The 12,575-nt window shown below is 59.8% G+C and overlaps 2 protein-coding genes across 2 annotated transcripts; both read right to left on the bottom strand.

Annotated features, from left to right (window-relative positions):
- Nucleotides 1-864: 864 nt before the first annotated feature.
- Nucleotides 865-4,459, bottom strand: FEV (FEV transcription factor, ETS family member). Its single transcript, XM_027114545.1, has 3 exons — nucleotides 4,258-4,459; nucleotides 3,441-3,515; nucleotides 865-1,454 (listed from the first exon to the last, which is right to left on the bottom strand). The coding sequence occupies exons 1-3, from the start codon at nucleotides 4,307-4,309 to the stop codon at nucleotides 865-867; spliced, it is 717 nt and encodes a 238-aa protein (XP_026970346.1). The 5' UTR covers nucleotides 4,310-4,459.
- A 4,545-nt stretch (nucleotides 4,460-9,004) lies between these two features.
- On the bottom strand, nucleotides 9,005-12,272 carry CRYBA2 (crystallin beta A2). Its single transcript, XM_027114544.1, has 5 exons — nucleotides 12,259-12,272; nucleotides 11,899-12,063; nucleotides 10,997-11,138; nucleotides 9,709-9,851; nucleotides 9,005-9,215 (listed from the first exon to the last, which is right to left on the bottom strand). Exons 2-5 carry the CDS (start codon nucleotides 12,057-12,059, stop codon nucleotides 9,068-9,070), a joined length of 594 nt encoding a protein of 197 aa, XP_026970345.1. The 5' UTR covers nucleotides 12,060-12,063; nucleotides 12,259-12,272; the 3' UTR covers nucleotides 9,005-9,067.
- Nucleotides 12,273-12,575: the final 303 nt, after the last annotated feature.

The following is a 12,575-nucleotide window of genomic DNA, read 5'->3' as shown; positions in this document are numbered from 1 at the left end:
AAGTGGAAGGCCGGATGAGGCAGGCTGGGCTCGACTGCCAGGTAGGAGGGGCGCTGCAGCAGGAGCCCATGCATTAGAGGCTCCGCGCTCCCCTCCAGTAGCACCCAAGCCTGCCTGCCCTCATTCTCTCGAGCTTTTCCTTGGCAGGCCTTTCTGCTCAGGCCTGACCTGGGCGTCTCACGACCTTTCCCACAACCACACCCACCCCCAACCCCAGCCAAGGTTTTGGTGCAGCTAAGAACAGAGAGAAGAGGCAGTGGGGAGCTTGGGAGCTTTAATAGGTCTGGAAGGGAATAGAAACACAAGGCAGTCCTGTGGGAAGTTGGGGGCGGGAGGAAGGGGGCCCGGAAGCTACTTAGAAGTGTCAAGGGAGACGCGGCCCTTACCAAGCCCGCTGAGGTGCCAGGGGAGGAGAAGGTGGACTCTGCTGGGCCTCGGCCATACTGGAATCGGGGGAGCTCCGTTGGGGACAAAAAAAAGAGAGAGAGAGAAAATTTGGAATAAGAGAGGGATCATAATGGCGGGGCTTCCAGAAGCCAGAGGGAAGTACAGATGGAGGGGAGGAAAAATCAGGGGAGACCCGAGAACCCCTTTCAGGGATCTGAGGTCTAGAAGAAGGTTAGAGGAAATGCAGGCACAGTCACCCTCCCTCGGGGGTTGCGGGATGAGGCGGGGGGCAAATCCGGTGTTAAAGGAAGATTGAGGCGACTACAGGCCCCTTCCCCCGGGGGGGTGCAGCGGGCGGAGTAAAATCTGAGGTTGAAGGAACGGCGGCGGAGGCGCCGGCCCCTCTCCGGGATGCGGATGGGATTGAGCGAGGCTCTGGGCGTCTGGGAGAGGCCACGGGGCATCCGGCCGCCCCGTCTAGTGGTAATGGCCCCCCAGGTGCGAGGCGGCGGCCACCGCGCCGAAGGGCCCGGACGGGGGCTGCAACCCGGGGCTGGGGTAGAGCGCGGCGGTGGCGGCGGCGGCGGCGGCGGGGCCCGGACCCGGCCAGTAGGAGAAGCCGGCGGGCGCGACGCCGGCCGAGGCGGCCATGAGGTTGAGTTTGGAGAGGCCGGGGAAGGGCAGTGGGGCCAGGCTGGGCTGCAGCTTGTAGAGTGCGCCTTCCTGGGCGGCGGCGGCGGCGGCGGCCGCGGCGGCGGCGGCGGCGTGAGCGTGCGCGGGGGGCGGCTGGCAGGCCTGCGCCAGGCCCTGGAAGTCGAAGCGGTAGGCGTAGCGCTTGCCGTGCACCTTGCTCATGATGTTCTTGTCATAGTAGTAGCGCAGCGCGCGGCTCAGCTTGTCGTAGTTCATGTTGGGCTTGCTCTTGCGCTCGCCCCAGCGCCGCGCCACCTCGTCTGGGTCCGTGAGCTTGAACTCGCCGTGGCCACCCTCCCACGCGATGCAGCCGGCGTTGGCGCGGTCAGCCAGCAGCTCCAGCAGAAACTGCCACAGCTGGATCTGGCCGCTGCCTGTGGGGAAGCGGGGCAGTCAGCCACCGGCGGGATGAGGGAGGCTAGCGGCGGGGGAAGAGGTGAGGTGGGAGACGACCTCCCTCCCCGCCGAGTCGGGGGTGGGGACCGATACCAGGGGGGAAAAGGGCACGTCCAGCTGTGTAACTGGGCACAGCTGGGGCGGCTGGCCAGGGAGGGGCTGATCAGCAAAGCCGTCCCTAGCCAGTACCGCGCTTTTGCACAATGGAAACGAGTCTCCCACTAAGGAGGACGCAACCCCGCGGGCGCACAGCTTTATGAGAACTAGGGTGAGAAAGGGAAGCATCACCTCCTCTGTACAGAGGTAGAGGCGCTCCAAGGCACAGGGCTCTCGGAGGTGAGCAAAGGCGGGATATCAGCCCTTCGGCTTAGTGCTCTTACTCGGTGCAGAGCCTGCACAACCGCACAGGGTAGCCTACATAGGTGGTTAGACTGCCACATCCCAGCCGGACCACGTCCAGAGATCCAGAGGGAAGAAGCAGGCCTGCAGCAGGATCACCCCAGCCACCGGACAAGGCATACAGTTGCACCCCCTGCCCGAGGTGGAGACGAGGTGGTGGCTGGCTTCCTCGAGGTACCACATCAGACAAGAATGGGCACAGTGGCTCCCTAAGCGTGAGAGGAACGGCAGCCTCTGAAGTCTCCCCACCCTTGCCAGCGTCTGGTGCTGGGGCTACTCCGGTTCGGCCTCTTTTTTCGAAACAGGCGGGATTCCCAGGGTACCAAGGTGTCGTAGTTCCCTGGGGGCGTGATGCGCCGCTCTGAGAAGAGGAGAGGAGACCGGGAAGCCTCTCTGCTTGGCTCCCTGCCTCCTCCCATCTTTGGCTAATCTCCAGACTCTTCTGCCCCGTCTGGATTTGGGGGGGTGCTAAAAACGGCCAGGAGGCTTTCCCGGGTAAGTGGGTAGTGAGAGAGAACTCCTGCTTCTCTGTCTTGGAGCCTCAATCAGACAGTTGGAGAAAAATCTTGATAGCATTACCCGCCCTCCCCCACACACACACTCTTTCAGAATAAAGGATTTTCCTCGAAACTGTCTGTTTTAAATTGAGCCTGCTGAAACTCTTCTTTTTTCAACAACTCGCTCAGGACCCAGATGCTGCCCTCCAACATCATTTTGATCCAAGTCCCTCCACACCAGCCCGGTGAGGAGCTGCCTGGCTCCAGGTCAGGACTGTTGAATTTTAGGGTCAGAAGCAAGGGAAGATTTGGGTTAAAATGTGCATCTGGTACTGAGGGGCGTAGAGGCTTGGAAGCTCATTCCTGTTGGGTGTTGTGTTCCCTTTTGGATAAAGCAGTTGCCAACCTTGTTTTTCTGGTTACGGTAACTTGGTGAGACCTAGGGTACCGACTGGGTGGGGACCTGTGGGGAGGCTTGGCCTGGAAGGCCGGCCAGGTTCGGCTGCCAACATGGCAAAACCGAGGATAATTTAGCCACCGGCAGAGACTGGGTGGCCAACCTGGGAATCAACTGCAACGGCCCAGAGGGCTTGGCTCACAGAGCCTGGCATGGGCCAGTGGGGCAGGTGGATGCTAGCCCTGGTGCTAATGGTGAGTCGGCCTGGAGTGGCCAGGGAATAATTCTCCGGGTCACCTTGCTGGGCGGTACCGATGCCTTGGGCTCCCGCTTCCCAGTAGGGAAATGACACCAAGCACCTCAGCCCCAGCCCCACAGCAGGAAAAACATTCCCAGCTGAAAAGGGGGTGGGGGCAGGATCTTCATCTGCCCTGGCCATCGAGTTCAACCCTGGGTCTCAGAAGGTGCAGGAGGCAAAGGCCAAATGAATGTTCCCCCCACCCCGAGCCTCCCCACAATCATGCCCCGACCCTCTGCTTCCCAAAGCCCAGCATCGCGCATCTCTCCCACCCTCTGTTCAGATGGCAGTGGCGCCTGTCCGTATGCGGTGGGTACCCCAGACCCGATCCACTGTCTTCGCCTCCGCCCGTCCACCCCGCTGGCCAGCTCACCTTTTTGTACCGCGGGGCTCAGCGGCCCCCACCCCGGGCTCTTTCCTTCCTTGAAGAGACCGTCTCCGACGGGATCTGTGGCAGCAGGAGAAAACAATCAGGCGGATCGAGGCGGAGGTTGCCGACTTGCCCGAAAGGGCCCCAGGCCAAGGCTCAAGGGGGAACAGGGGGGTGCCTTGGCTCCCCGGCGCGAGGCTGGGGGCCCGATCCGTCCGGCTCCTCCTCCCGGAGCCTGGCCCGGGCGCGCGCCGCGCGGAGCCCCTCCATAACGCCCAAGTCAGGAAACGCGTCCAGGAAAAAGGAAATCCGCTTTCTGAACGGGCCGGCGGGAGCCTTATAAAGCCGAGCGGGGTTTGCGCCGGCGAGCCGGAGCGTGCAGAGCCCACCGGAGAGGAGAGGGCGCCTGGAAAGCTGGGCTGGTGGGAACGCTCGGAGCACGGAGGTGAGGGGCCACGAGGGTGCACAGGAGACTCCCGGCTGACCACAGCCTCCCAACACTGCATGCGCACTGAGTCCCCTGCCACACTGTAGACCTCTGCTCCCCCTGCCAGGCTCTTTCAGCCGCTGAGCTGGCGCTCTTGGCTTCCCAGGCTCCCAGTCGGCTCACTTCAGGTCCTCTAAATCTCACACTAAAACCCCAAAGCGCTCCATCTGCCTTTAAGGTCTCCCAGCGCCCTAGACTGCTCAGTTCTCCCAGAGATCCGATTCTCTGGACCGCGCCCCCTTCCCTTGGACCGCAGTATCCCCTTTCCAAGCCCCAGCCCAGACTTCCCGCCCCGGGTCCTGGTGCCTCCAGCCCCCGGCTGGTCCCTGGTACCTGGCAGGTACATGTTGATCAGCAGGGGCTGGGAGGCGCCGCTCTGTCTCATCGCCGCCAGGGCCTGGGCGGTGGGAGGTGGGGGTGGGGGTGGGAGAGGGGGATCGCGTCAGGCTTTGCGCTCCGGGGCACCGATCCCCGCCCGAGGCGACAGCGGGTGACAGGGAGAAGGCGCTGGGTCCAGCAAGGCCTGGCGGGAGGGGGCTGCCCGGGCGTGGCGGGGGATGGAGGGGTCCTGGAGCGATGCTCCCAGCTACCAGGCTGCTCGGAACCCTCCGGGCCCCCGCGCGGGCAGGGGCCGCAATTTCCGTTTTAATTAAAGAGCTGCAGCCTCGGCCCCCCGGACCCCGCCCCCGCCCCTCTTATCGCCCCATCGCAATAAAGTCTCCGACTTGCCGCGCGGCAGCCAAGCGCACCCGGCAGCCCCCCGCACCTCGCAACCCGGGAGACGCGCGGGGGATGGGCCTGGGCCTCGCGCTCTGGCAGGGGTCAGGAGCCCATTTCTTTTCCGCCTCCCTGACTCTGAGCAAACAGGATTGGGGCGGGGTACCCCAATCCTTGGTACCCCCGGGGCCACAAGGGGGTAGGGGGCTCCCTCCTTCTCACCCATCACCCCCCACCTCACCGCTCCACTCTCCTCCCCTCTCCCCACCCCACCCCCACCCGGGTTCCCGTCTCCAGGCTGCGTTATCTGCATCTTCACTTTTAAATTTCCGCTTCCCTCCCTCTCTCCAGTCGCTGCGCTCCGGGTCGGCAGCCGTTGCTCCCTTTATCTACCCCGCTTCCTCCATCCCCGCTACTCCTCCCTCCTCTCCTCTCCCCCTCTCTGCTCTTCCCTGGTGACCCGATCTCCTTCCCTGTCTCCCTCTTGTTTTCCCCGGTTTCCTGCCTTTCCGGGGCTCCCAGGCCTCTGGGCCAGCGCTGGGGCGTCTCCCGCACAACTTTTAGTGGCTTGTCCTTCCTCCCCCTTTCTAGGTCTCTCCTTCTTCTTCCATGTAGTCCCTCCTCCTCCCATCTCCCTTCTGTCTCCTCTCTACCTCTCCATCCCATCTCTCTCTTTCCCTTCCTTTTCTCATTCGTTTGTTCTCACTAATTTGTAGCAAATGGGTGACTCGTGATCCCCCTTCCATCCCCCGCAACCATTTCTCTTCTATCTTTCCCCATCCCTTGTCATCCCAGCTTACCATCTACCCTCACAACTATTCCCGTCCTGATTATCCCAGAACTAGGCTGCAGTTGGCACCTTGCTCTAGCAGGAGTAGAGGAGTTAAAACAGGTGCACCGTACAAGGTCCCCAACCCAGGGGGAGTGGAAGTAAATACACTCCGAGAAAGGGGCAAAGGGGGGTATTAGCAAAGCTGATGTGGTTCCCAGGTGGCCTGGAGTCTCTGGGTACCTGTGGGGCTTCCTGGCTCTGGAGGGGCACACTAAGGAGGGATGCTGCCTGAAGATGGGTCTCTGAGACAGGAGCCCACCTGCAGCCATGCAGCACCCGGTGACTCCGGTCAGAATCGATAATCTCAAGGCCTTTCTCTCCCACTGCTTGACTTCAGGAGGTGAGGAGGCCTGGGACTTCAGGGCACTTGGATGGAAGTGGGCAGGTTTTCTGCAGGATCCCTGGTCCTGGGTTGCCTGACTGAGGATGGCTGGGAAGTCCAGCTGGGGGAGGGGTTTCTGTGGGGCCTCTTGCATTCTTCACTTGCTGTTAACTCCTGGGGTGTTCCTCCTTGCTGGTGGAGGGTACAAAAATCAGAAGGAACCAAGGAGGAGTGTGGGAGGTGAGTCTAGGGGAAAATGGGGGGGGGGAATCCCAGGACCCTAGAGGATCCTAAAGGGACAGGGGGGGGGACTTCAGGATGTGCAGGGGGAATGGGGGGGGGGGGGGGAAAGATGAGAGGTTGGGATGCTCCCTAGGAACAAAACTCAGGGCTTTGAGGGAGCAGAGGGTCTTGGGGGCCGGCCGAGGTCTCGCTCTCTGTCCTTCATGCTTTCTTGTCACTTCCCCAGATAGAAAATGAGGAACAGGAGGCCAGAGTTGCAAGAATGGGGAGGCAGCAAGTTTCATCCACTAATGCTCGGAGTGGAAGGCAGAGGCAGAAGGGAGAGGCGCTTAGAGAGGGCATCTATCCGGACATCCCAGCTCCGAGCTGATGAAGGATCAACAGCTCAGCCTCCGCCCCCACGCCCACCTCACTGAGGACTCAGGGACTGAGGGGTAGGTGGGCTCTGCGAAGAGTCTGTAAGGGAGTGAGGGGCACCCCTACTGCACCTGGGTCTCGGCTGCACCAATGGAAAGGATATGACCTCCTCCGTCCCCTTTGGCCTTTGGCTGAGCGCAGCCAATGAGCAAATCCAGGCAGCTTCCCTGCCATCATCCTCCCACCTGGCTGGGTGTGAGCCCCACCGTGTTCTGCAGACCATCAGCCTGCCCAGAATAGAGGGACGGTGGGAAGGTGAGAACACTCAGGCCCAGCCTGGCCTCTGCGCACCCCCTCCTTATTTGCTAATGTGGGGAGCAGAGTTGGACCCATGGGTCTAAGAAAACCTAGAAGGTCCATGCTGGCAAAGGCTGCAACAAATATTAGCTCCCCCAACTCCTTCATTGTGCAGGTGGGGACACCTGTAGAGACAGGGCGTACCCTGGCAGGGTGACACTGCCAGTTCCTGAAAGCATCTTGCTGGGTGGTCCTAGTAACCATGGACCTTCTTGGAGGGAAGGCAGCTCAGCTTATGGTAGATACCAGATCTCCCTTTGCCCACTGCCTGCCCCCAATACAGGCAGTGCAGAGATGGGCTGCTGGGCTCTGAGACCAGTTTGTCTGGGTCTGGGCTCAACTCCAGATCCCCCATTTCCTAGTTGCGTGGCTTTTGGGGAAGTTACATAACCTCTGTACCTTAGTCTATTCATCTGTAAAATGGGGATTATAGTACCAACCATACAGAATTATTAGGCTTATATAACACATGCTGAGTGCTCAGGCAAAGCTGCATATATTTAGCTGTTGTTACTATTACCATGCCCACAAGGGGACAGTTAGGAGCCTGTGACCACACGGGAACCCCAGGCTTCTCTGGAGCCCACAAAGGTTTGGGGCTCTGCTGAGGCCTGAGGCTTTTGGCCACAGCTCAGGTCAGCCTCCGGTTAACAGCCTGGATTTGGGGTCTGGAGCCCTGTGTTCAGGTCCTGGCTTTGTCACCAATTAAGTGGATGACCTCATCAAGGCTTCTCCCTCTCAGAGGAGCTGCAGTTTCTTCATTGGTGAAATGGATGAAGAATGGAAGCTATTAGGAGGATCAAATGTGACAGGGGCGATGGACTTCAGAACCCATCTAGGTAGGAAGCAGAATTCATACCCCACCTAGAACTCTGTCCTTGGTCCCCTGACCCAACCCTGAGATCCATGGGGAGAGGCAGGGAAGGGAGGTCCTATGGTAAGTGCCCTAGTTCTTTTCTGAACCACAACCATTTTCAGGCAGTTCTCCTTGAATCCTCACAACAACCCTGTGAGAGAGACAAGGCAGGACTCAATAGCCCCAGTTTATAGGTGAGGGAATTGAGGCTGGGGGATGCTATGTGACTGGGTCCCAGGTGTTCTGACCTCTGGTCCAGGACTCTTCCCAAGGGAGCAGATGCCTGACTGTGCACAGCTGGGCCCCTGGGAAATGCTCAGGTCCAAATCTGACTTTTCTCCAACATCGCTTTGACTCCCTTGGGCTGGGGCAATGATCTGGGCCACCCCTCCCCATGGATTGGTCCACCAGGGGCTTGAAAACTCAAGCATCCCTGAGAGACAGGATGAAGGGCCTCCCAAGGACCTTGAAGGCCCTGCCTATGTGGGTGAGATTATCATAAACTGAGCCAAAGAGGGAGCTGGAAAGAAGCCACATTGGTGCCACGGACTCTGATGGCTGCTGCCACATTCAACCCCACCATGGCTGTGGGCTTCTACCACCTGCCCCAGAACCCAGGCTCGCTGTGGTCAGTGGCTCAGGGGTGGCCTCTGCAGCTCACTAGTCCTCTGAAGAGTGGGGAGGAGGAGGAAGAATGAAGAGGGGGTTTTTGAGACAGCTGAGAGGCAAGGTATGCAAATGCTTTGTACAATAAATGCTGGAGCTCAATACCACAAGGGATCTTTATTCAAAGGGCCTAGGGCTTTATTCAGAGAAAGCACATCTCCTCTAGGAGGCAGTGGGACCTCCCAGCAATTACCCCTCTCACACCCTTGCTCCTCTATAAGGCGGAGATTCTACAAAGCTGGGAAATGGGTGCAAGCTTCCCTTAGGCTGGGTAGGGAGCCAGGGTGAAGATAGAGGCTCAAAAAGGTAGGGGTGGGGGTCAGAGAGGAGCCCAGCAGGGCTGCTGCACAGAGCTAAGGAGGTCCTGCCCCGAATGCTGGAGCCTGGCCCAGGGGGGGTGTGAAGGTTGAAATTCAGCTATGAGCCCTGCCGTGGAGCTATGTGCGCCCAAACCAGAGGATGGCAAAGGAACGATCTGGGCTAGCGGTACACCTGGTCCAAGCTGATAGGCCTTTGCCAAGGAGAGGTGTGGGGCTGGTTGCATTTAACAGGATCCCCAGGATTCTTACCAGCATTTTCATCTCAGACCCATCAGCCACATACATCCTAAGCCAGTGTATGCTCCAGTCAAGGGTCCTGGAGCCAGAGCGGAGGGGAGGGTTGGCAGAGAAGGACCCTCAGAAGGATAAGGAAGGAGATTGCAAAGCAAGACACCAAAAAGGAGGCAAGAGGGGCAGGCAGGTTCAGGAGCCTTTATTGAGGGTCCTCATGGGAGGCGCCGGGGCTGTGGAGCCTAGTGCTGGACTCTCCGAATGGACTGCAGCTGCCCAGTGTGGGCCTGCGTGCCGAATTCACTGTAGTTACGGAACTCCCCGCTGTGGCGGTCCTGCTCCAATACATACTGGTAGCCCCGGTAGCCTGGGTACTGGTAGGCCACCCACCTAGGCCAGTGAAGGCACAGGGGTGGTAAGTAGGCTCTGCTCCCCCCCCATGTCCTCCACGTCTGGTCCTCCTTTCTCAGCTCCGATCCCCAGCTCCAAAACTATGGCTTCTGTTTTCCCTACATGGATCTCTCCCTGCCCTGTCCACTGCTCCAGGTCTTCCTGACACCTTCTTCATCTTGTCTCCTATTCCCACCCTCCATTGCCCCCTCACCCATGTTTTCAATCCCTTCCTCTACCCCACGTTGCCCCCCTGACTCATTCTCCTATTACCTGCCCCATCCCTCCCAGTCTGTCTCCATCATCTCACTTCCCCTTGCCTCTCAGTCTCCCATGACCTCACTGCCCCGTCCCCTAGCCCCCAATGTCTCTCTTTACTGTGTCTCTTAGCACCCCCGTCACTTTTCCCCACCCTCCTTCCTGGTCCCCACCCTCTGCCCTGGTCCCCACCCTCCTCCCTGCTCTTCTTCCCTGTTCCAATCCCAGGACTCACGCTCCAGAGCTGACTTTGAGGGAACCCACATCCTTGCTGGCCCAGCCCATGGAAGGCAGGGATGGGTAGTCATCATTGAGTTCAAACTTGCAGCCCTGGAAGTTTTCCCCCTCAAAAAGTGTCACACGGCTGTCACTGTGGTTCTGAGGCACAAGAAAGTAGGGGTGGACAGGTCAGGCCCTCCAAAGAGGATACATTCTCAGCCTGACTCCCCCAACACTCTGCCCAGCATAAGCTGTAAAGACACAGGGTCCATAAACACACCCAGAGTTCACTCCATCAGCTCCATATCAGTCTGGGAAGCTGGGATGCTCAGAGATCCCCAGCCTGGTCCCTTCTATGGCTTTGGATTGAAGTGGTGAGACTGAGGGGGCTGTTCCCAGAGACACTTCCACATCAGGGGTAGAGAGCATCTTTTGACATGGACATGTTTTGCAGGAGGAAAATCAGAGGTCCTGAGGGAAATCTGGTCCACTAAGCAAGACAGTTTCCCTAAGGAAGCATTGACTATCAATCCCCTGCCCAGCACCCTGGGCATAGCCTCTCATAGGTTAGGACCCAGAGAAGGGTGGAGGGAAAAGTCGGAACGTACAGGCCGGGGCATCAGTGTTTGTTGAGTCTGGGCTCCCATTGTCCCAGGGCCTTCCCCCTGCAGGGCTCCTTGGCCTCCTGGGATGGAGAAACTGGGCTGAGTCAGCACCTGCTTTCTGTCCTCCACCACACAGCCCCAGGCCTCGCCAGTAGGGTAGATAAATCGGCAGGAATGGGAAGTGAGATCCTCCCCTCCAGTGTATTTGATTCATTACCAACCCCTTCCCCCCAAACACACACACAGAGACTAACCCCTTCTCAGCCTTGATCCCTGATTGAGTTCTATTCTCATGTTAACCTTTGTGACCAGGGTCAAATCACGTTGCCCTCTGAGCCCCATTTCCACACCTATGTATGAGGTTAAGAGCAGTCACCCCACCTCACAGTGCTGTGTGACAACAGAAGCGCTCGCTGACATGTGCGGACCTGTGGACGACTGGGTGTGAGGAACGGGGCTCAAGGCTGGCACGGTCTCGGGGCTGTCCGTGGTGCTGATTTCCGATGCTTGGCTTAGGCCCACGTTCCAAAATTTCTGAGACCTCTCTGGTTCTGGGAAGTAATGCCACTCCTACCCATCTAGGAGTTGTGTTTACACCCCCCGTACAGTGAGTGGACAGTCTTTCCAGGTGCTGTGGTGGGGCCAGGGCCTGGAGCTAGGAGCTAGGACGCAGAGGGGGAGGGGGAGGGCTGTGCTCACCGCGCAGAGCACGGGCCGGAAGGACAGCAGCTGGTCGCTGTGGTGGCCGCCACTGCCGCTCCAGGCACTCCAGCGAGGGTAGTCACCTTTCTCCAGAATGAACTGCTGTCCCTGGAAGTCGGGGTACTCGAAGGCCACCCAACTGGGGAAAGATAATGGAAGCTGCGAGGCATCTGCCCCAGCCTCATTCATTCCTCCCCCTCTCCCTTTCTTTTACAGAACCGATCTTTGTCTCCACCCAAGGCCTTTCCCTTAACACACCCATCACAAGGCAAGCCAGCCCCTCTAGAGGCTAAAGACCCTAAGCCGGCTCCTATCTGGGGTTTGAGGGGTCCAGGCTTCCAGCTCAGGGCTCCCAGGCTGGAAGGAATTTTCCAGTCTAGGAAGATCACCCGACCAAGCACTCCTAGCACAAGGATTTTGGCCCCTGCAAAGGTAGGTGTAGGAACCCCCCTAACCTGCAGTAGCAAACTGCAATAGCTCAGGGGCCTCAGCTTTCTTGAGGGCCCCAGTCTCTAGGAGACCGGGGTGGGGCGGGCGGAAGGGATTTGGCTTCTTTTGCTAAACGAAGCTTAGAGCCATCTAACTTTGGAAGGGACAGAATTACACTAGGAATCCCTTCAGGGTTCAGGCTGGCCCCAGGGAGTCCCGCAAAGGGTCGCTTCTAGCCCTTATCCCTTTAGCTCACACGAGGATACAATCTTTCTCATGATTTGTTTTGGGGCAGGTGGGGAGTTTTGAGGAAGCCTAGATATGTTCCACGTGGCTGGGTCTCTCCCAGCCAGGGCTTACATACAGTCTGGGGAATGGAGGACTGGGAACCGAGGACCCCGTCTCGCAGCTTGCGCCAGGGGAGCCTGGCGCCCCCCAACCCAGCCCAACCGCGCCGGGGCATCACTCACGCGCCATTTTCCACCTTGACCGAGCGCACCCGGCGCAGGCCTACGCGCTCGCCGATGTTGGTGCAGTCGCTCAGCAGCCGGCTGCGGCGGCCCTGGAAGTCCTCCTCATCCCAAAGCGTGAGGCTGGCGGGCGCTGGGCCCTGCGCGGGGGCGCTGCTCATGCCGCTGCAGACACGGACGGGACCAAGCGCTCAGCGTCTCGAGAGCCCACTCCCCGCCCAGGCCCGCCCAACCCCGCCCAACCCCTCCCAACCCCGATGGGAGGTGAAGGACCGCGGGCCGGACCCTGGCCGCTAGCGGCTTTTCCCCATCTCGCCCTCCCCGGCCCGAAGAGACCACGCCCCAGCACCGAGTATTCACCGGGTGGGTGAGCGCGGTACTGACGGAAGCGGAGAGGCTGCGCGCGAGCTGGGCGGGCGTGCGGGGCTTTATACCAGGCCTCGCCCGCTCTCCGCACCCTCTCCCGCTGCGGTGGGGGGGAGCTGAGTCAGCGGGCAAGCTGCGGTCAGCTCTGGTGTCCCCGGGGCAGCCGCGGCCTCTCCCGCAACCGCTGACCTGGCCGCAGCCCTCGGGGATTACAATAGAAAGTGCTGAGACACATGTCCGGCGCTCGCCACAGCCGAGGCTGACTCCGCTTTTTCTTTTTGGGGGGCCTGAGCCAGGCCGAGACCTTCAGG

Source organism: Aethalodelphis obliquidens, unplaced genomic scaffold (assembly GCF_003676395.1).
Source record: "Aethalodelphis obliquidens isolate GAN/ISIS:26980383/991018 unplaced genomic scaffold, ASM367639v1 scaffold2, whole genome shotgun sequence".
NCBI lineage: Eukaryota > Metazoa > Chordata > Mammalia > Artiodactyla > Delphinidae > Aethalodelphis > Aethalodelphis obliquidens.
This window is presented reverse-complemented; position numbering and strand designations above follow the sequence as displayed.